This window comes from Erinaceus europaeus, chromosome 22 (assembly GCF_950295315.1).
Source record: "Erinaceus europaeus chromosome 22, mEriEur2.1, whole genome shotgun sequence".
Lineage (NCBI taxonomy): Eukaryota > Metazoa > Chordata > Mammalia > Eulipotyphla > Erinaceidae > Erinaceus > Erinaceus europaeus.
Window position 1 is genome coordinate 2,093,743 of NC_080183.1, and position 22,991 is coordinate 2,116,733.

Here is a 22,991-nt window from a genome sequence, read left to right on the forward strand (position 1 = left end):
GCTGTATATAAGTTAACGACTTGATGTAAATTTTTAGGATGACTGAGTTGATGTTTAAAACGGAGGTGACTCACTATTCTTTGTGGGATGCACAAAGTCTTAGTCTTCAGAGGGTTTAGTGCCTGACTGCTGCATTAAGACCCGTGCCAGCTTTCCACGCGCAAGCTTTAGGTACTTGCAGTGGCCTCGAGGTAATAGCGCAAAGAGTTTTCCAAAAACGAATGTGTGGCATGTAAGTGATGTATTTATGGTCTGATAAAGCCGCTCTTTACAGAGCTCTGCTCAGCTCTGGCTTACGGTGCTGCCGAGGTTGAACCTGGGACTTTGGAGCCTCAGGAATGAGATTCTTTCCGAATAACCATTAAGCTGTCTGCCACCACCCTTGTGTTTATTTTTTATCCTGTGGGTTTGTGTTAAATACTGCTTTTTAAAGTCAGTTCAAAGGACACTGGCGGCTCAGCACTTGAGGCACTGGGGGTGCTGACCCCAATTCCTAGATCCGCAGAAGAGAACCAGGGCCAAGAGTGGGTAGAAACCCACGAAGCTATGCTTTGCGTGTCTCTTTCTCCTTTCTCTGTCTCTGTCTCTCTCTCTCTTACCAGAGCACTGGTCAACTCTGGTTTATGGTGGTGTGGGGGATTGAACTTGGGAGCTCAGAGCCTTAGGCATGGCAGTTGGTTTGTATAACCATTATGCTATCTGCCCTGCCTCATCTCTTTCACTTCTCTTTCACCCCGTTCTCTCTAAGATACAGAATGAAAATGGGGCTGGGCAGCTCAGCAGTGTGACATATGTGCTAGGCCTCAGACTTACTTCTGCTACTACATTAAAGTGCTCTGTGGTCCGGCAGGTGACGCAGTGGATAACACATTGGACTCTCAGGCATGAGGTCCTGAGTTCAATCCCCAGCAGCGCATGTACCAGAGTGATGCCTGGTTCTCTCTCTCCCCTCCTATCTTTCTCATGAATAAATAAATAGTCTTTTTAAAAAAGCATTTTTTATAACTGAATCCAGATTTCTGACATTGTTGAAATCAAACCCACAAGAATAACGGCCAGGCCAGGCCAGTCGGTGGCGCGCCTGGCCAAGTGCTCACATTACAAGAATAGACCAGACGCAAGCTACGGTACTTTGCTCTCCTCCCTCCCCTTCAGCAATAAAGAAGCCACGAGTGTCCTATGGCCCTCCCTTACTAGCCAGTTCTGCTACCTCCACGTTCTGCCGAATCTCTTCCGTTCTGCCAGAATCTCTTGGCAGGGAGTACACTAAAAAGGTGCAGACGTGTATGTTGTCGGATGAGGAGAGCTCCCGATAGGAGAGTGGAAAGCCAGCCCGGTAATTAGCCTTCTGTTTGGACTGGTTTAGCGTGTGCCGTCAGTCCACAGTCCGTATGGACGAGCACTAACAGTTGAAAGGTGGAGGTGGGCAAAAGGCTGCAGCCAAGACCGTGTACACGTACATCCTCTGCCACCCAGCGGCACGCCCGGACTACACAATTACTTTCAGGCGTGTCTCCGAGCTCAGTCAATTCATTAGCTGCACTTGATTAACAGAACACGTTTATGGTAGAGGTGACAGGTGGGTATCTACAAGTCCTGTTTCATTTTGTCATGCCTTAAGGTAACTTTTTTTTTTTAATTTAAATGATGGATGAGTTGACATTTGGACTTCTGAAGGCATTGTTGTATTGATAATTGATGAAAAGACCCTGACTTTATGGAGTATTTATTTTCTCTTTCAAAGGAAGGCCTTAAAAATAGTTCTATAAATATGGAATCTTATTATTCTTTTAGATTGATATTTTGTTTGCAAGATTAGCACTGCAGACTATTCCAGAAGATTTGGATCTGCGAGATGACAGTCTGCTAAAAAATTTAGATATAAGATGCATAAGAAGTCTTAACGGTATGTCGGTCAACACTTCTCTATTCATAGTAGCGTTGTCAGTCAAATATGAAAGTGATTTTTACTTGAATTTATAACAAAGATGAGAAATAATGCTTATCTTTTATGATAGAAGCATAGGAGGAGAGCCAGAGACAGACCAGAAGGGCCAAAGCACTGTTCATTTCTGGAATACGGTGGTCCCTGGGATTGAGTTAGGGGCTTCCTGGGCCTTGAGTATGTAAGTCAGGTGTGCTTCCTACCTAGGTGTATAGTGGATATTACTTTGTAGTTATGGTGCTTACTCACAGGGAATCAGGAAGCTGCTTTGCTTAAAGCAGACTGTAGGGAGTGTAGGTAATTTATTTTACACCTTGGTTTTCTTCACTGTTCTTTCCTTGGGGCATGTGAAGGTTATATGATGTTTGTATTCTGCTAGTGATCACAGATTTCACTTCATAGCCCCTGATTCTGATTCTGATGTTTGTAATGCTGTGATTAGTGGCTATGATTTAAAAGGGTTACTTGTGAGCACTTGATTTACCATTGTTTTTTATTATGTTCTTGGTTAGCAGTTTTTGGAAAATTAACTGGTGTCGGGCTAGCGACGCGAGAGAGATGACCCAGGAACCAAGCCCTTTCGGTGTGTCTGGACAGGATGGAGTTTTAATTAGGAATTGGAAGTTTAGGGTAGACAGACTTCAGCACAGATTCTTGGGCTGAGATAGGCAGTGTTTGCAGGATATAAATGTTGAAGCTTCTTGTTTATCCACTGAGTTAAAATGACTGATTCTACCAAGCTAGTTTTTATTTAATCTGACACCGATTAGAATCTGTGACTGAATAGCCGTTAAACTTCTGATGGTTTAATGTTGTTTTTTCACTCCTGTTGATCAGGCTGCAGGGTAACCGATGAGATTTTACACCTAGTACCAAACATTGACAACTTCAGGTTAACTCTGAGAGCTATCAAGCTGTGGGCCAAACGTGAGTTGAGAATTTGTTGGCTAGCTTATTGAAAACATTTGAAGGTTTTGCCCAGCACTAACTTTTCTTTTTGCTTTTCCCTTACCAACAGGCCACAACATCTATTCCAATATCTTAGGTTTCCTCGGTGGTGTTTCCTGGGCTATGCTAGTAGCAAGAACTTGCCAGCTTTACCCAAATGCAATAGCGTCAACTCTTGTACATAAATTTTTCTTGGTATTTTCTAAATGGTATGTGTTTAGATTCTATTAAAATAAAATTGATTGTAGACACTGAAGTTTAGTCTTATTTCTATGACCTTCTGCAGCTGACTTCAGATCCACAGTTTAGCTCGTGACGTAGTGAACACTTGGTAGTCTTGGGGAGGCGGTGTCATGTGAGACGGCAGACCTAACTTGATTCCTGCCCCGGGCTTTCCCCGGCAGTAAGGCCGGAGCCACCTGCATGTCCATGAGTGAACAGACTGTACAGCAGCTGGGTGTTTGCTTTGTCTGCTGAACCCGCCCCAGAGAATTGATAGGTTGATGCATCTGTTCCTTTAGCTAAACACGTACAGCCACTTTTACTTGAGTTCTTCTAACTCTTTTGGCCTCTGGTTTTTTTGTGATTTGCACGGTCAGCTATTATTTATTTATTTATTCATTCATTTATTCATTCATTCTTATTTTTATGAGAAAGAGAAATGCCAGAGCATCACTCACCTCTTAAACATATGGCATGTGAGTCAGACTTTGGACCTCTGCTCTACTCCTGAGCTATCTCCCAGGCCCGGCCCTCTCTGTTGTACAGTATTGAAGTTATGAATGTATAGGAAACTCTTAGGAGTAAGTTTAAACTTGGAAAGAGAGCAGTTGATTAACTTTTCAAGGCTAGTCATTGACCCCAAAGATCCTTTTGCAGATTCATTTTTATCTCATGTAAGAAACTAGAGCCCCACTGTGGAACATGCAGTGCTGGGGATTGAACCCGTAACCTCAAGCACACAAGCTCTGTATGTCCCACGCACAGCTGTCTCCCCAGCCATATGATACCTTTTTTCCTCTCATAAGTTCATTTAAGCTTGCTGACATTTTCTTTTTTTTTTTTAATATTTATTTTATTTATTCCCTTTTGTTGTCCTTGTTGTTCTATTGTTGTAGTTATTATTGTTGTTGTCGTCATTGTTGGATAGGACAGAGAGAAATGGAGAGAGGAGGGGAAGACAGAGAGGAGGAGAGAAAGACACCTGCAGACCTGCTTCACCGCCTGTGAAGCGACTCCCCTGCAGGCGGGGAGCCGGGGTTCGAACCGGGATCCTTATGCCGGTCCTTGTGCTTTGCGCCACCTGCGTGCTTTGCGCCACCTGCGCTTAACCCGCTGCGCTACAGCCCGACTCCCACTGACATTTTCTTAGCTATCGGGTTTTTTGTTTTTGTTTTTAATGATTTTTTTGAATTTATTTGTTCCCTTTTGTTGCCTTTGTTGTTTTATTGTTGTAGCTATTGATGTCATTGTGGGATAGGACATAGAGAAGCCGAGAGAGGAGGGGAAGACAGAGAAGAGGAGAGAAAGACAGACACCTGCAGACCTGCTTCACCGCTTGTGAAGCCACTACCCTGCAGGTGGGGGTTAACTATCCGTTTTTTAAAAGACGTGAGACATGCTATTCTGTAGTAATTTGAGTCAAAATGTTAGAGGTAATTAAAAAAATTTTTGGGAGTGTGTGTGTGAGGTTTATTCTTTTAATTTTAATTTGCTTTTATTTTAACATCTATCGAAGTTTGTACAGTGAGGTCAGTGTTCTTGGTTTATAATAGCATGTATTTTACCTAACCTTCCTACTCCTACCAAGCCATGTGCCACCTCCTTTTGAGTAAACAATTCTCGTTTTTTTAATCAAAATTGTTGGAGACCATTTATGATTGCCAACTGTGCCCGTTTGCAGTGTGCATCTTGTGGTTTTTAGATTTGACAGTACCTTATCCTTGGAGGCTGACTAGAGAATGGCATCATTTCCAGGATGCTACACATACTTGACAAGCAATGCATATCTTAAAGAATTCATATGTGAATGGGAGGAGGAGGGAGAGAACTAGATCCGCACTCTGCCGTATATGACGCCAGGGATCGAACTTGACCTCATGCTTCAGGGTTTATTTAACACTTATTTATTGCTGTACCTCCCGGGCTGTGCAGATAATTTTGAAGAGGCTAATTTTGATACTAAAGGTGACAGGTTCCCCCCACACACACACACTTTTTTTTTTTTAAAGTCATCCTTATTTATTGGATAGAGACAGCCAGAAATGGAGAGGGAAGGGGATTTGTAGAGATAGACAGACAGGCAGACAGACAGACAGACTGATCGACCTGCAGCATTGTCTCACCACTCACAAAGCTTCTCCCGCCCCCTGCAGATGGGACTGGGAGCTTGAAGCTGGGTCCTTGTGCATTGTGATATGCGGTCAGCTATGTGCACCGCCACCCAGGCCTCCCTCCCTTTTTTTTTCCTTTCACTTTTCAACTTCTTCCATCTGGGACAGTGGCCAGCTCATGACAATGCATTCGCGTCCCTAAATCTTATAACACGAATTCACGTTGCCACATTTCAAGTCATGATTGGCAGAAAAACTCCTAATCAATTTTTATAATTATTCATACTGCTTTGGCTACTATAATCTGAACTCTTTCATCCTCAGCTGTCTTTGGGTGGAGCTAGTATGGGAGGGGGGATTATAGTTTCTGAGTGGGGAGCTCACGTGTTGTGAGTTGAAGTGGACACTTGCATGCCTGCTGCTAGTGCTAGTGCGTTCCAGACCCTTTGAGAGCCAGAGGTGTTTGACTTCAGCTGCCAGGTAGTTGGAGAAGAGAGGTCTTTGGGCTAGTCTAATGTCTGCAGAAAGGTTATTTGTACCCAGAGGGCAGAGTGAATGAAGAAGGATCACATTCACAAGTACTGTATGTTTAACAGAGTACCTTTAGGTGGTATATCCAATAGTCTTATTGAGTGCTACAATCTTTTTAAACAGGGAATGGCCAAATCCAGTGCTATTGAAACAGCCTGAAGAATGCAATCTTAATTTGCCTGTATGGGACCCAAGGGTTAGTGTATTATTTTTTCCCCTACCAATTCACACTGTGCAATAAATAACAAGTAAAAATAATCTGCAAAACAGTTCAGGGCGACTTGCCATCCTTTCCCATGAATGGACTTGTCCGTATTTCACTTTATTTTAGAAACCTCACCTGCAGTTGTCGTCTTGTTAGAAGCATAATTATGTACCCTGTGAAATACATTTAAAACTGTACGTAGCTTATGACATCAAGTTCACTAACATTTTTATTTCTTTATAGAGCTCCCTTGTAAGGGAAAGCATTGTGGGTAATTGTACTTAAACAAATAAAAGGATACTAAACAATCCTGTATTTTTTTATTTGATCTAAATATTCTGTTAAAATTGTAGTTAAACTGTTGCTGATGATGTACATATAGGTAGGAGCTTTTCAATTACTAGGAAGCAACTGTGAAAATTGATTAGATGTTGCAGATTTTTCTAAACAACATGGCTTGGCTAAGGGAAAAGCTTCCATTCTGGTTCTTGGGGAGTTAAGATTAAACTCTTGATACAGTTTCAAGGTGAAAAGCATAGATTTCATTGAGAGAAGAAGTTTAGAATTGGATAAAGCTTTTTAGATAGTAAGAATCTTACTTTTCTTTTTTTCTTTTTAAAGAATTTATTCATGAGAAAGGTAAGAGAGAAAGAGAAAGAACCAGACATCACTCTGGTACATGTGCTGCTGGGGATTGAACTCAGGACCTCATGCTTGAGAGTCCAGTGCTTTATCCATTGTGCCACCTCCTAGACCACAGAATCCTACTTTTCTACATTAATTTGCCACCTTTTTACAAACTAAAAACTATTGTCAGTTTTATGTTCTAGTAGTGATGTGATATCAAGCTGTCTTTTTTAAGTTTTTTTTTTTAGTCTTGAACCATATGATAGCAGAGGAATGTGAGTTTCTGATTTTCTTATAAATATACCACTTAGTATACAGATTAAGATGAACAGTTATTAAATCACTTCATTACCTCTTGATATGATGCCAGCATGGATTAATAGTTCCGCCATTTATTAATAAGCCTTGCCCTTTTTAAGATCAGACCAGAAACTTCAGTTTCCGTTGTATTTAAAATTTATTTTACACACATTGAATCAGTTTCTCGTGTGGCTGTGTGTGCACCTCCATTTCTGTTGTTGATAAAAGAAAAACTAACCAGTAGAAATCAGGTGGGACCTTTTTTACAGGCACACTTTTGTAAGATTGCCAAAAGTCATGCTCAGGTGATCAAAACAAATTCTTAGTTAAGATCAAATCTCATTCTATAGAGATCTCCTATTAGAAACAATGTCATACATGGTTTTTCTTTCTCAACTCCAGCTATGAATGAAATAAATAAAAAAAAAAGATCAATGGTTCAGTTTAACAAGGGGTAAAAGTCCAAGTATCTGTTGCATATGTACTTGAAGAAACTGATTGGCTGTTATTGTATGTAGGTAAACCCCAGTGATAGGTACCATCTTATGCCTATAATTACACCAGCATACCCACAGCAGAACTCCACGTACAATGTGTCCGTTTCAACACGGATGGTCATGGTTGAGGAGTTTAAACAAGGTAAGTGTTTCTCCTTCTTTCTCCACAAAGGATTTACACCTCAGTGTATTTGATACATGTGTCAGCCATATGATGCTCACTGAAGAAAGAATTTCTTATAGTGGGTTATAGTGAACTTGAGTTGTCAGGAATTTTTGAATTTACATTAGATAATTAGCTGGGTTTAAGCTGTGTCCTCAGCTGGGCCATGTGAGGGCTCTGTGTTCTGAACTATTAACATCTAAAATTATATGTGCTACCCTAGTTGGTCTCCGCTGGAAGACTTGACATGCTTTTTAAAAAAATATTTATTTTATTTATTCCCTTTTGTTGCCCTTGTTTTATTGTTGTAGTTATTATTATTGTCATTTTTGTTGGATAGGACAGAGAGAAATGGAGAGGAGAGGGGGAAGAAAGAGGGGGAGAGAAAGACACCTGCAGACCTGCTTCACTGCTTGTGAAGCGAATCCCCTGCAGGTGGGGAGCCAGGGCTCGAACCGGGATCCTTACGCTGGTCCTTGTGCTTTGCGCCACCTGCGCTTAACCCGCCACGCTACAGCCCAGTTCCCTTGAGATGCTTTTAACAGGCTCTCGGAAAAGTTTTTTTGAGCAGAATTGGGGTCAAACTGTTGGTTTTAGAAGCCCCTCTACAATTTTCCGAGTTCCGAGAGTACTGCTGATAGCAAGCTAGAACCATTACCAGTCTGAGGGAAGTACCTGAAATACAGCATGGTTTAATTTAACTCACAGCAGTGAAGGAAGTAGAGTCAACTGTAGAATTATTCTGTGTACCCCAGCGGGGTGTTCTGAAGAGGCTTCTTCTCATGTGGAGATGTTGCTGTCAATTAAGCAGGAAGCTTGTTTGTCAGAATGCGAGAGACAAAGTTTTTTGGAGACTTTTCTTTCTTGGGTAACTTAACTGAGTATGTAAGATTCTGTGAGCTGGCATTATGAATTGAACAGTAATTTATCAGAAACTTAAAATTCTCCCAACCTTTTGGGTAACATCTATGCATGTAAGAATATCTGTGCTCTAAAGGTAGTAGAGACTGAAATTCCTATTTGTTCAAAGCATGGCTTTAGGATTAGTGAATGCATATGATGTTTAAAACGTTTTTTAAAATTTAGATTGTTAGACTAAAGTGCACAAACATTCTAATATGTTTTTAATTTAGGTCTTGCAATGACAGATGAAATTTTGCTGAGTAAGGGAGAGTGGTCCAAACTTTTTGAAGCTCCAAACTTCTTTCAGAAGTACAAGTATGTATTTTAAGGCATGTCGGACATGTTACTGTCTTAATGGTTTAGTGGTAGTATACGTGGCCTCTCTTACTAGAATAATGTAGCTGTGACTTCTCCTTTAAGCTTCTCTGCAGTCCCCCTTCCTGTCACGAGTAACTTACTGTTTTCGTAGTCCCCTGATGTTTTCTTTGTCAGACTAGATGCTGCCTTTACCTATTTCCGGCCTCGTGGAGCCAAGCTGCTGCCGCACCCTAGTGGCAGCCGCAGTCCGGTGGGCACAGTCGCCACCAAAACTGAAATCTCTGTATCTTGACGAGAGAGGGAGTGTTAAAAACGAGTAGGTGATTTTCTTTTTAGAAGATAGTGTATTTACAAATGATCAGCATTGGAGGGGAGAGAGGGGAAGGGCCAGCTGTCACTCCGGTCCATGTGCTGCCGGGGATCACACTCAGGACCTCATGCTTGAGAGTCCAACACTTTATCAACTTTAACCACCTCCTGGACCACGATAATTTTCTATTAAGAAACTATTTTCTCCGAGTTCTGGAAACTTACATATCATTAAGATCCTCTATAATATAGATAAAGCTAATCTAGTGCCAGTATGTTGTCAGTTGTTTTCAGTAATTATGTAATACATGGTTGGCCTACTATTTATTTCCCCTAGTGTTAAAAATAAACAAAAAACCCTGCAAATATTTCTACAAATAATTTTCTTGGAGTCTAAGAGGGTGTGATTTTTTTTTTTTTAAATTTTTGCCAAAGGTCTTAATGGTTTGACAACTTAGTAGAGGTTAAAAGCCTGACTGTGTTGGTTTTAATGACAATTGTAAGTTATAATAAATCTTACTTCAAAAATGGACTTGCACTTTTATTTGCCCTCAATTGAAACCTTGCCAAAGTCCCACTTAATTTTTTTTTCTTTACTACTTGAAACTTTCCTGACCATTTGATGGTTGTGTTGGATTAAGTGTTGGATTAATTAAGTGTTCTGTAATAATCTAAGCAAGATTGCTTTATGCTATTTCCCCAATTAAAAACAAGAATGATGACCATCATGATGTCTCTGTGTTTTGTTTCTGTATCTTTTGCACGGAAAAAAAAGTCAGCTTAAATGTGTTCTGAGAACATTGTGATGTCAGCGGAAGTATGAGTAGCGCACCATTGAAAACTCTCCCTCATGACCCCTGAAAGCCTGCTGTCCCACTTGGCAGTTATTTCTCTCTGTTTATTTTAACTGATGCTGAGGGAAATAGTTTGAACATTTAGACTAATAAACATTCTAATGCTTTAAAAATTATACTACATAATTGCAAGGAGGAATAATAAATCAATCCTGTAGAAAGTCACCAGTATCTCTTAATCCATGAGAACCAAAATTGTGGCTAAATTCTTTTTTTCTGCCATACTTGCTTGTCAGAGGAGGGCAGGATTAACTTTTTGAAAGTCCTTACCAAAAGTCCCTGCCTTGATTTTTGAGAACAACTATAGATGAAATTGAACAGATCTTAATAGTATTACTCTATTTCAATAAATGTGCATGGCTAGGGCTCTGAAGGTTTTTTAAAGCTTTACCAGAGTGCCTTCCCCCCCATTTAAACTGTCCTTTCTACTGAGCTTTGAAGCCTGTGAGTTTAGATTAAAGCTAACTTTGTATAAATCTGTTGAATGACAGCATAGCAGCAAACACAGGAGATTCTATCAGGAAAGTTTAAATTCTGTAATGAGCTTTAGAGAAACTTAAGATTTGAGAACATGACAATAGACTAATTATCAGCTTCTATTTACACTTTTAACTTTTTTTTTCTCGTTTAAGGTATCTAGTGGTTACTATCAGACTATACACAGTCACAAAAGTAAAGAGTTTTTAATAAATACGTGTGACATATATCTAAAACTGAACTGAAATTCTTAGTTTCCCCTTGAATGATAGCTTAAGCCTTGTTTGAAGTATATCCTGTAAGTATTGCCATTTGTTATGTGTAGGATTTTAAACCGTGTGTAATATACCTGCCTGCCATTCTTGGAAGGGAGGGAAGCATGGAGAAAATTCATTTGTTTTAAAATGCAGACAAATCATCTTTGAGAAGATATCAGTGTTCCTTCAGAAAAAGGGGTAACATCGCTTTGTGAAATTCTAAGTAGTTCTAAGCAAATATTTACATGTCTTTTTAAGATATTAAAGCCAAAACTTAAGTAACTTAGCAGTAAAATAAGTACTTTCCATTGGATGTATCAAAGATTATTTCAGGTGTTCTGTGTCACTGAAAAGAAAGATAAGAGGAAAGATAATTAGGAACTAAGAATATTGTCTTAAGTGTAAGATTAATTTCAAGGAGTGTGTATGAGTCATCTATCCGGTTTTGTTTGTCTTAAGTGGTGGTCAGGCCTCTTGAATGTGTGACTTCAAGCACCTTGGGCTGACTTTGTCCCTGAAACAGGAGTGAGCTACCACACCGCTTCACCTCGTGGTGCTGGTACTTGAACCCAGCGCTGTCCCTACTTCTCACCCACCTCCCACCCCCAAGGCAGGACAGGTGCTTGCTCTACCAGTGAATTGTTGACCCAAGCCCATAAGTGGCTTCACAGTGATAACTCCCCCTTCTGAGTTATTTAAGTATGGAATTGCCAGGATTTTTGTCCAAGAGACAGATTTTTCAGTGCATTGATAGCCAAGTTGTCCACTCAGGTAAAAGTGTTGATGTGGTGAGAATGGCCTAGAAATCCTACTTGGCACACTGCTTTTTGTGGGAGGGGCCACTATTGATAGCAGCTGAATTAAGTGTTCTTAGTAGTTTGAGTTTTAATTTGGATACATCTTCATACATTTTTTTCTATCATTGAATTATAATAATTGATAATTGAATTTGGCGGAAAAGCTGAATGATTAGAGTGTGTTAAGCATGCTAGCTGTAGAGTATAAAATAGGGGCCCATTAAAAAAAATAGCAACAAAATATATGATACCTAAAAGTTATTTAATTTATTTAGAATCGAGAAATTGAGGGGGAGGGAGGGAAGGAGTGTGAGAAAGAGATACACCCCTGCAGCATCTCTTCACCACACAGGAAGCTTCCCCACTGCTTGGGGCTTGAACCCAGGTCTGTGTGTGCTCACACAGGATCTCTGCTACCCAGACCCAGTGCCTGAACTGACAAGTACTACTTGTTCTCTGCTCTGTTAGGGCTCTTAGAGGTTGAATGTGATTTCTGATTTTTAAAACTTTAGAATGTGAGTTGGGCTTTTGCTTCTGTTTGATGAGGATTTGTTTTGTAAACCAGTTTTTGCAGGCTGTTTCTGTTAAACTGTATATTTTCTATTTTTTCTCACTGAGACATTTACTGCAATGTGAAAGAGTACAAGATACGTAATGAATAATGTCCTTGCAATGCGTGAGTAAAGGCCCTTTGACCGGACCTTAAGTATTTGCACTGCATGTAAACCAGTGCCTTTGCACATAAAACCACGGGCAAAGATGCTTTTCCCACCCCCTGGATTTTCTGGGAACCGAAGTTGAACTTGAAACTTAGAAAGACCTCATCATTGCCGCCACATTATGTTCAAGCTTTTATGATTTGCCTTTGTAAGCTGAGAACTTTGTATGTCAGAAATTTCGGGAAGCCTAGTGGTGATCAGTCGTCTATCCACTAGTGTAAGAGTAGTCCCTGAGACACCGCTGTCTGTGTGCATGTCTGCTATCTGTGCTTTGCTGTCACCTGTGACATGTCTGTCAGACGTCTAGCTGCATCTGATTTGAGAAGATCTGTTGCTCGGTATTAGTCTCTGAGCGGCTTAGGAATGAGATGACCCAGTCAGGATTGTCTTTGATTTGAGCAGAGGAGACCCTGCTAGTGGTTTATCTCGCCAGGCCATTTATACTCGGTATGTTTGGCCGCTCCAGTGGCAGGCAGAGTGATTGGCCCGCGCGGTCACGCCTCCAGCTGCATGGTTCCAGGTCTTTATCTGTACATACTGCCTCTGCTGCTTAGCTCTGGGAGTACGTGGGCTTCAGGGATGCTGTAGAAAGACAGGTCTTCACTTACAGACTGCTCCCTCAGTTCTTGTCTGGGTTTCATGGTGGAAGAATCAGCACTGTTTCAAATACTTTGTTGGCACAAGTAATATTCAAATGAGCTTTTTTTTTTTTTTTAAGATTTTATTTATTAATGACAAAGGTAGGAAGAGAGAGGGAACGAACCAGACATCACTCTGGTACATGGGCGCTGGGCCTTGAGAGTCCAATGCTTTATCCGCTGTACCACCTCCCAGACCACCAAATGGAATTCTTTAAGGGAGCAATAATTTAAGAAATACTTAAAATAGCAAGTTTCTCTTGTTTCTGTTTTTGACTGATTTGAATGATGTGGTTGGGTTTTTTTTTTTGGATCCTCAGTTAACCTTTTGCTCCTGGACAGAAGCATTATTTGTAGAACGTGAAGGGTGATATAAAGGCCCAGCTTCTTTTATAAAAGTAATTTTAGAGGAGTTGAATTTTTGCTTACACTTGGGTTTTCCAAGCTAGTACCTACATTAGCTATTGTTTTCAGTTTGCTTTCTGAGATTAAAATCTCAGGTAAGAAGCTTTTTTGTTGAAATGTTTTTACTTTTGATAGATACAGGAATTCTGAGGTTTGGGGGGGGGGGAGAGAGAGAGAGAGAGACTTGCAGCACTGCTTCACAGCCCCTGAAGAAAGGGAACAGGGCCTTGAACCCTGGTCCATGCACACTGTATGTAATGTGTGTGCTCAACCAGGTGCATTGCCACCTAGCCCCGTGTGAGAAGTTTTGCCTCTACACCAAAACTGGGTTTTGTGGAGGAGTATATTGTCCTGAACTTACGGGGTGGAGAAAAAGACTTTTATGGCAATGAGTGTATTTTACTTTAGTTGTAAGTCGGTTCATTTGAAAGACAAGTAGTTACTTGTTTACGGTATTTTCTGAGCTGAAAAGTTGCCTATTCTTTATTTGGAGTTAGATGCCACAGAGAAATCAGGTTTCTGGCCTTTTTACAGAAATTTATACTGTTACTTTTGGTATTTGATTTTTCCTTTTAATTGAAAAGTCTGGTGTGTGTGATACCGTTTATGAATTTCTTGAAGCAACGTGCTTATCCTATATTTGTGGCCAAAGCCCTAGAGCTTGATTTCTGCTAAACAATTTGTATCTTCTAGGAAAAGCATTCATTCAGTAACTGGTATCAGTGGGTGCTTATTCAGCGTTTCTTAATTGAACTGCTTTCTGAGTTGTTCGTAAAGTAACCATCTTTTTCAGAAGCATTAAACTCACCTGTAGTTAGAAGCTTGTAGAAAGAAGTTAGCTTTTGTGATTGTGCAGTTTTAGATGGCAAGTCCTACTTGCTCAGCTGATGCTAATGTGTAACTGTAAGAAGCTATTACATAATGGTACTAATATCCAGCGCCTAACATTTAAAATAAATAGCATGTTGTCTTTATCTTCCAAGGCATTATATTGTACTTCTAGCAAGTGCACCAACAGAAACACAACGCCTAGAATGGTGAGTACAAGGTCGGCCTTGACACAAAATTAAACCTCAAACAATCAGCCAGCCACCAGTGCAGTAGGAGATGGGAGGAGGCTTGTTTAGTTTGTGAATGGGGCTTTACTGCTTGTGGTGGATTACAGGAATCTGGGCATCTGTCCATCTTTTTGTTTACCTTTACAGAGACCGCTTACTCTTTAAGCATATTGCTAGTGCTTTGGTCTATAAATGGATTTTTTCCCCCCTGTATGGACTTGCGTGGAAGCCCCGTGTAACTTTTCTAGTTTGGATTGTGACTTGATAATCTTTTTTTGTTGTTTTTTTTCCCCATAGTGTAAACCTTTTGTTTTTGCTACTTTAATTTTTAAATAAATATGATAGAACCAGAGCCATTACTCTAGCACATGCGATGGTGGGGACCAAACTCTGGATTCATCCTTGCGAGTCTACCTTATTCACTGTTGCCACCTCTCTGGTTGCTTAATGGATTTTTAAAAATATTTATTCCCTTTTGTTGCCTTTGTTGTTTTTTATCGTTGTAGTTATTACTGTTGTTGTTATTGATGTCATCGTTATTGGATAGGACAGAGAGAAATGGAAAGAGGAGGGGGAGAGAAAGACAGATACCTGCAGACCTGCTTCACCACTTGTGAAGTGACTCTCCTGCAGGTGGGGAGCCGGGGTCTCGAACCGGGATCCTTACGCCGGTCCTTGCACTTTGCGCCCTGTGCACTTAACCCGCAGTGCTCCCGCCCGGCTCCCTCTTAATGGGTTTTTTTAAAAAGAATTTCACAAGATGGAGAGGGCAAAAGCACCTCACAGGCAGATGCGGTGCTCGGTCTTCTCCACAGAAGGTGCAGTTTCTGCGCTTTTCCTGCCGAGACAGCTTCCCGGCCGCTAGGCTTTGGGTTTACCCGTCATCCAGGTTTAGATAGTTGAGCTACCCTCATGTGTATTTACGTGTGCTCTTTATATTAGGTAGCTTTTCAGAAAACTTTGATTTTGTGCAGTCTATTTTCTTAAATTAACCTGAATTTTCATTAATACTAAGTGACATTTGTTCAGGGTGGGCTTGGTGGAATCAAAAATCCGAATCCTGGTCGGAAGTTTGGAGAAAAATGAGTTTATTACACTGGCTCATGTGAATCCCCAGTCATTTCCTGCACCCAGAGAAAACCCTGACAAGTAAGCAACTTCTAGTCTCAACTCGCCTTCTGTTTCCACTTGGACAGTCCTAGACACTCTTTAGTCATGTCAGTGTTCTTTAATAACATGCACTTGGAGGCCCACTGGAGTTTTGTAGTTTAGCCTTTGCACAGTCACCACTGCCATAGCTTTCTCTGCTGGTGACTTGCTCCCTCCAGTCTTTGCCCAGGCCCTTTACAGTGCTTATCAGAACAGTTGACAGTAGCCCATCTATCAGTCACTAGTCGTTCCTTTTTATCTTGGTTTTTAAAATGGAAAACTTTTGGCTTTGCAAAAATCTGATTTGTGATGGTTTCTAGAATCCTGAGAAATTAGTAAGAGCAAACTCCCTTTGTCTCCCAACGGTCCAAACAGTCTTCTAAAGGTCCGTTTCTGGTTTGATTATTGCTGTCTGACTTTGAGACTCTGCCATGTCGTCTATACTTGGTACATTTGGGACTTGACTACTATTAGCATAAAACTTTTGAAAAGGATCCAAAAATCATTGAAGAGATCTTGAACATGTAAATGAATAGATTTAGTAGTCTGTAATGGAATAGCTGTTACTCTGGTTTATGCAGGTGATTTTTAATAACTTTCTTACTTTACAGGGAAGAATTCCGTACCATGTGGGTGATTGGGTTAGTGTTTAAAAAAACAGAGAACTCTGAAAATCTCAGTGTTGATCTCACCTATGATATTCAGTCATTCACAGACACAGGTATGTCCGTCTTAGGTAATCCAAGAATGTATTTGCATATTTCATTATTTTCTTGCTGTATATCAATAATAACTGCAATGATTTCTAATTACTTGGAATCATGAACAGTGACTGTCAGAACTGTCTTAATATTGTTGATTAATTATCAATATATTTAGTAATGCCTAATCCATTATAAATGATTTTAATTATAGTAGGCCTTGAAGGGGAGAACTATGATTTCATTTGTCCACCTAAAGGCCTGAGAGTTCTTGTCTCATTCTGTTTAAAAATCAGTCATTTGATTGGAGAGGAAGCACCTCTGGCATACGCAATGCTGGGGATCAAACTTCGGACCTCACACTCGAGAGGTCCATTGGGACCTAGTCGATCTTGCTACCTTCTGCCTTGCCAGAGCCCCGTTCTGTATTGACCTATAGCCCAAGATGAAATGTAGTCAGCTGACTGACCGAATGGGGCAAGTGGTGTTGCAGCCAGCAGAACATGCATGTTACATTGCACTAGGGCCTGACAAGGGTCTGGCTTCAGCCCCCTGCCCCCCACCTGCGGTGGGGGCTCACTAGCAGTGAAGCGCTGCTGCAGGCATCTCTGTCTCTATTTCTCTCGTCCATATCGATGTCTCTTGACTGTCTCTGTCCAGTAAATTAAAATAAAATATTAAAATCTCATCTTTTTAAGCCGGCCGGTGGTGGCACACCTGGTTGAGCACACGTTACAGTGCACAAGGACCTGGGTTCGAGCCCCTGGTCCCCACCTTTTGCTTTGCGAGTGGTGAAGCAGTGCTGCAGGTGCGTCTCTTGTCTCTCCCTTTCTGTCGCTCCCTTCCTCTCGATTTCTGGCTGTCTCTATCCAATAAATAAAATAAAGATAATAAAATTTTTTTAAAAAGCAAATGGTAGATGCTATTGGCAGAAGTTGGAGACCATATGCACAGCTTTTTCTTTCTTTTTTAAGTCAGTTGAGCTTTTATTACTTTAATTTAAAGAATGTAGTGGTTTTTTTGTTAAAATTACTTTTTTTTCTTTTCTGTTTTTTAAGTTTTTATTTATAAAATAGAAACACTGACAAGACCATAGGATAAGAAGGGTACAACTCCACATAATTCCCGCCACCGGAACTCCGTATCCCATCTCCTCCCTTGGTAGCTTTAATGTTCTTTAACCCTCTGGGAGCATGGACCCAGGGGCATTATGGAGTGCAGGAGGTGGACAACTTTTCAAAGTAGTGGTGAATGTATCTTCTTGAAGGGCCATGCGTTTTCTTTCTCAGTTTAATGAATTTTGTTGTCACCAGGGATTTTGCTGGGGGGCTCAGTGCCCCCACTACAAATCCACTGCTCCCCGCAGCCTTCTTTCATTTTTATTACTATTCTTTCTATTTTATTTGGTAGGACAGAGAGAAATTGAGATGGGGGACTATGAGCTAGGAAGATAGAGAGGGAGGGAGACCTATAGTACTGCTTCACCACTTGAGAAACTTCCCCTCTGCCGGTGGGGAGTCAGGGCTCAAGCCCAGCTACTTGTGCTTAGTAAGGTGTGCGTTCAGCCGAGTGGGTGCTTGTGCTTAGTAAGGTGTGTGTTCAGCCGAGTGTGCCAGCTGGCCCTTCCCCATGCAGATGTTTTATGTCATTTCCACATGTTTCTAATAGTTTTTCCTTAAGGATGGTTTTAATTAACTAATTAATTCAGTTATTCAGCCTCCTTGGAGAAGAAGTACACTTTGTTAAGAAGTCCGTCCCATGTACTGAGTATGAAGGTGGTGAGAGTTTAGTTTTTTGTCTCACTGTGTAAGTACTCAGGGTCAGCTGTCAGCCTACGGACTGGTGTCCAGTGGTTCCACCTACCAACGGAATCACTTGCAGTGTAACAGCTGCATTCCTGCCAACACAGGTGTGTTGTCATTCAAAGACTACCAGCCTTGTGGATGGTGTTGAAAAAGTTACAATTAAAAGTTACAATTAAAGGTTGTTACAATTGAAAAAGTTACAATTAAAGATCCTTTTCAAATATGCATAACAGTTGCTTTTCTGGAAACCCCAAATGAAGAATTTGTTTTTCTGTAAAATTGAGTAAGTCAAATACAATAAAATCAGCTTTTTTTTTTTTTTTAAATCTTTTGTAAGTAGGAGGTGGTCAGATTGTTAACCAGGAGGACCCCTTCTCATTGACGGGCAGCTAGTGCCCTTAGTGAGTGACAGTCCCAGTAGTGACGCCGACAACAGGGGTACTCCATAGAGTTTCAGGATGCGATTTGAAGGGCGCATGTCTCCTGTTGGATAGTGCAGGCGTTTCTCAAAGTGACAATTCTGACATCAACATTTTAATTTTTTTTATTTATATGTGATAGATCTATTTATTTATTTACTTAAGAAAGGAGACATTGACAAAATCATAGGATGGGGGGGTACATCTCCACACAATTCCCGCCACCCAATCTCCATATCCCATCCCCTCCCCTGATAGCTTTCCCATTCAACAATTATTTTTAAACTTAATAATCAATCATAGAGGGACATTTCAGTTAGATTGCCTTGTAAGTGGTGTTCAAACTGAACTGTTGATCAGAGGTGGTGCAGATAAACCATCAGGATTTCCAAGGACATTTTAGAGCTTTGAGGAAATATAGAGTGATCCTCTATCTTGAAACATTTCAATGGGAAACTTAGTGCGCGCGCACGCACACACACACGCACACGCACACACACACACACACAGTTTCACCCCTCTGGGTGACTTTGAGATAGAGATACAAAGGGAGAGAGAGCACAGAAGCTTTCCCTGGTGTCCTAGTACTCCATGTGATGTCTCAGGGCTTGGCTCTGGGCCGTACAAATGCAAGATAGTCGCCCTACTGGGTGAGCTCTCTCCAGACCCAGCACTTCAATTTACATTCTGGGTTGTTCAGCCAGCAGTCCTGTGGTCTAACTTGACTCCTGATTTTTTTCTACTTGATATGAATCCATCCGAAATTATTTTGCTTTTGCTTTCAGCGCATATCAAGGTGGCTTTGTATTGATGTCACCCTAGTCCAAGCCACTTAGCACTATTATGCTGGCTCACCGTATACTTGCCTTCCCGCCATTGTCCAGTAGGAAACAGAGTGGTAAAAAGGCAGAAACCCATATTCACTGACTCCGGCTTTTCCTGTGGTTTGCAGGTCTTACCTGACCTAATCTTCACTGTATTAACTGCTCTCAGTTCAGAATCCATCGTCCATGTCTCACAGCTAGAAAGTCAGCAGATACTTCCAGTGGGACCTGAGCAGCACTTGGTAGTCTAAAGCAGTGACACTGCCCTGTGAACTGTTTGAGGTTCACAGTAAGTAAGGGCAGACCCTATGGCTACAGTGGGCTTACCAGGTCGTGGGGCCAGGTGAGCTGTGGGGAAGTGCATGCGAGATGGTGCAGTTTCCACACTGCAGATGGGATTAAGAGACCCACACTTGCTGTCCCTGATGGCCTTTGGGCCATTTTTTCAGGAACCTGGGAATCCTCTTCACTGAGGACATTTGGTCCTTGATGTGGCTTTTCCTCAAGTGCTGGTCTGCCAGGCACTCGGAGTTCATGTCCTGCTCACTCACCTTTGCTCATATGTAATTTCCGTGTCCAGCTTGAGCCTCATGCCTTCTTATTTATTTATTTATTTATTTATTTATTTATTTGTTTTTACCTTAATTTATTGAATAGAGACAAGCCAGAAATCGAGGGGGATAGGGAGGTAGACAGGGAGAGAGACAGAGAGACACCTGCAGCCCTGCTTCCCTACTTACAAAGCTTTCCCCCTGCAGGTGGGGACTAGGGGCTTGAACCTGGGTCCTTGTGCACTGTAACATGTTCAGTCAACCAGGCGCATCACTGCCCCCCCCCATGCCCTCTTCCTTACTCAGTTTTTCTCCATAGCACATTTCATACCATCTAGTATAAAGTATTTTTCTGTATTTCTGTATTTTTCTTTTCATCCCAGTCTCTACACTAGAAAGTAGGTTGTGACAGTTTTTGGTTTTGTTTTTCTTAATTTCCTGCTGTATCTTAGTCGCTATCTAGAACAGTGTGGGACATTCTGGTGCTCAGTATTATTTAACAGGTGACTTTTTTCTACTTCGGAATAAATTTGTTTGCATTTATTTTTTTTTCTTCTGTTAATTCGGCCTCTCTGGTTACTTCTATAGTGGAAGTATGTCATTTCTTTTCTTAAAATTTTATCTTTCAGACCCTTAAGGAATATCTTCAGTGTGTTCCTTACTTGTTTTGCTGTTTGTTCCCTACATGGGAGAGAATATTGGCTACATTGGTGGCATGAGGAGCTATGGAGTTTAAGAGATCCTTTCTCCCTAATTCTCTTTTTGAAGAGTTCATCTTTAAAATCCTGACTCTTCAGAATGAGAACATTGGGAAACGGATGCACCTTGTGCTTTCTTTACCTTCACCTTGTGGGCAGACGCTCTTTCTCATAGTGGTGACATCACAGACACACAGTACGGTGCAAAGTGGATCTTCCTCTGAAGAGTGTCTCCTGGATGCGTTTTGCCGCCTTTGTTGAAATGTTTTGTTTCTTCTAACGATCTCCTCATTGTATAGTTTATAGGCAAGCGATAAACAGCAAGATGTTTGAGGTGGATATGAAGATCGCTGCTATGCATGTCAAACGAAAGCAACTCCATCAACTCCTGCCTAGCCACGTGCTCCAGAAGAAGAAAAAGGTACTGGAGAGGCTCTGGCCATTCCAATTCGGTTTAGCGTCTTCCGCTGCAAGGAGATGGCGGGAATAGATGGCATGCATGGTTCCATTAGCTGCCATTTGATTCTCCTGGATTATTTGAGTACTTGCAAAATTAAAATCTGCAGCCAAACAAAACATGCTTCTCACTCCGTTAGCTAGAGATACCCTTATTTAGTGCTATGTTTATTTTTACTTTTTTCTAGTAATGTGTTGGTGTGTACGTATGTACACACAGATATACCCACACAATCCTCTGGTTTTAGGTGTGTGTGTTCATGTCAGAATGCTTTTTAATTTTCAGCATGTTTTAGATTTCACTATGCAGAAGTGTCTTGCTTTTGGGGCTGGGCAGTGGTGTACCCAGTTAAATCCACACAGTATTAAGCGCAAGGACCCACGCAAGGATCCGGGTTCGAGTCCTCAGCTTTCCATCTGCAGGGGGGAAGCTTCACAAGTGGTGAAGTAAGTCTGCAGGTGTCTCTTTCTTTCTCCTTATTTCCTCCCCTCTCAATTTCCCTCTGTCCTGTCCAATAAAACGGAAAAAGTGGCCGCCAGGAGCAGTGGATTCATAGTGCAGGCACTGAGTCCCAGAGATGAACCTGGGGGGGGGGGGGGGGGCTTACAAAAATGTCTTGTTCCTCCTCACTTTCCCATGAAAGAACTGCAATTAAATCAAAACCCTCTTACAAGAGGAATGTTTATCCCAAGTCTTTTGACTTTCATAGTGAGTTTGACTCTTGTGATTTTTTACTACCTGAGTCGTGAATGTCTGGGGTTCAGTAAAAGTAACGTGTCATTGTAGTTTCAGAGATCTGGGCAGGTGAAAGCATTTATCTGATAGAAATGTTCTTAATTGCAGCATTCAACAGAAGGCATCCGATTGCCACCTCTGAATGACAGCAGCCTCGACTTGTCCATGGACAGTGACAACAGCATGTCTGTGCCTTCACCGACCAGTGCTATGAAGACCAGTCCGCTGAATAGTTCTGGCAGCTCTCAGGGGTAAGGCTGCCTTAGAATGGCATTTTCCATCCACTCCCTTTTTTAAAAATAACAACTTAGTCTCAGTTTTGGAGGCACCAAAATTAATCAGCATGCACACTGATTTGATACACCTCTTCCTTCCGTATCGGTCAGTGTGTGATGTTTGAGACAGAAGGGCCTAGGACTGAGGGCATAGAGAGAACTGGGCTTCGGCAGCCTCCTTTATCTGGCCACTGGCCTTCTGTGGTTTAGATCTGTGTGCAGACACATTTCTACTTCTTAGGCAATTTTCTTTTTGGCCGCTCCTGGTAGGATTTTGTTCTGCCTTGATTAGTGAATTTTTACCTCTGCTAAACCAAGCCAGTCAGGAGCAGCTTTTGTCATGAATTGCTCCGACTTATAAGGCAGTAACTAGACACGTGATAATTTGTGTTTTAAGTAATATTAAATAAAATTCAGTTTCTCACTATCAAGTAAAGTCAGTTACTAATGTGTATGTACAAGTAATAAACCTAATAAAAACCTTTTACGGGAGTCGGACAGTAGCGCAGTGGGTTAAGTGCACGTGACACAAAGTGCAAGGACCAGCTCAAGCATCCCGGTTCGAGCCCCCGGCTCCCCACCTGCAGGAGGGGGTCGCTTCACAGGCGGTGAAGCAGGTCTGCAGGTGTCTGTCTTTCTCTCCCCCTCTCTGTCTTCCCCTCCTCTCTCCATTTCTCTCTGTCCTATCGAATAACGACATCAATAACAACAGCAGTAATAACTACAACAATAGTAAAAAATAAGGGCAACAAAAGGGAAAATAAATAAATATAAAAAATTTTTAAAAACCACAACCATTTACTTGTCTGTGTATTAAATTCTGCTGCTCACTATGTTATACTTTTGTCTTCTTTTTCCACTTTCTTTAAATAGCAGAAGCAGTCCTGCTCCAGCTGTGACAGCAGCATCTGTGACCAACACACAGGCTACTGAAGTTTCTGTGCCACAAGTAAATTCCAGTGAAAGCTCAGGGGGTAAGGAGACTGGCTGGAGGGCACTTGGTTCATTCTAGTCCCGACCTGGAGCGATGGCCCTGCTGATAACGGGGCGTAAATCCTCTGTTTGGTGCCACTTAGTTCTTTTCACGCCAGGT

At 41.4% G+C, this 22,991-nt stretch overlaps 1 protein-coding gene across 7 annotated transcripts in view; it reads left to right on the plus strand.

The window, feature by feature from the left end:
• Window positions 1-22,991, plus strand: part of PAPOLA (poly(A) polymerase alpha) — a 48,957-nt gene that overhangs the window by 16,191 nt on the left and 9,775 nt on the right. For 4 of the 7 annotated variants that reach the window (XM_007518328.3, XM_016186079.2, XM_016186080.2 and 1 more), the window contains 12 exons: window positions 1,795-1,906; window positions 2,783-2,872; window positions 2,964-3,102; window positions 5,881-5,953; window positions 7,408-7,528; window positions 8,683-8,767; window positions 14,210-14,263; window positions 15,314-15,433; window positions 16,045-16,154; window positions 20,731-20,852; window positions 21,732-21,874; window positions 22,772-22,872. In XM_007518328.3, coding sequence (XP_007518390.1) covers window positions 1,795-1,906; window positions 2,783-2,872; window positions 2,964-3,102; window positions 5,881-5,953; window positions 7,408-7,528; window positions 8,683-8,767; window positions 14,210-14,263; window positions 15,314-15,433; window positions 16,045-16,154; window positions 20,731-20,852; window positions 21,732-21,874; window positions 22,772-22,872 — 1,270 coding nt within the window. The remainder of the gene's footprint in view (window positions 1-1,794; window positions 1,907-2,782; window positions 2,873-2,963; window positions 3,103-5,880; window positions 5,954-7,407; window positions 7,529-8,682; window positions 8,768-14,209; window positions 14,264-15,313; window positions 15,434-16,044; window positions 16,155-20,730; window positions 20,853-21,731; window positions 21,875-22,771; window positions 22,873-22,991) is intronic. The other 3 variants (XM_016186078.2, XM_060181020.1, XM_060181021.1) reach the window with 1 other exon arrangement.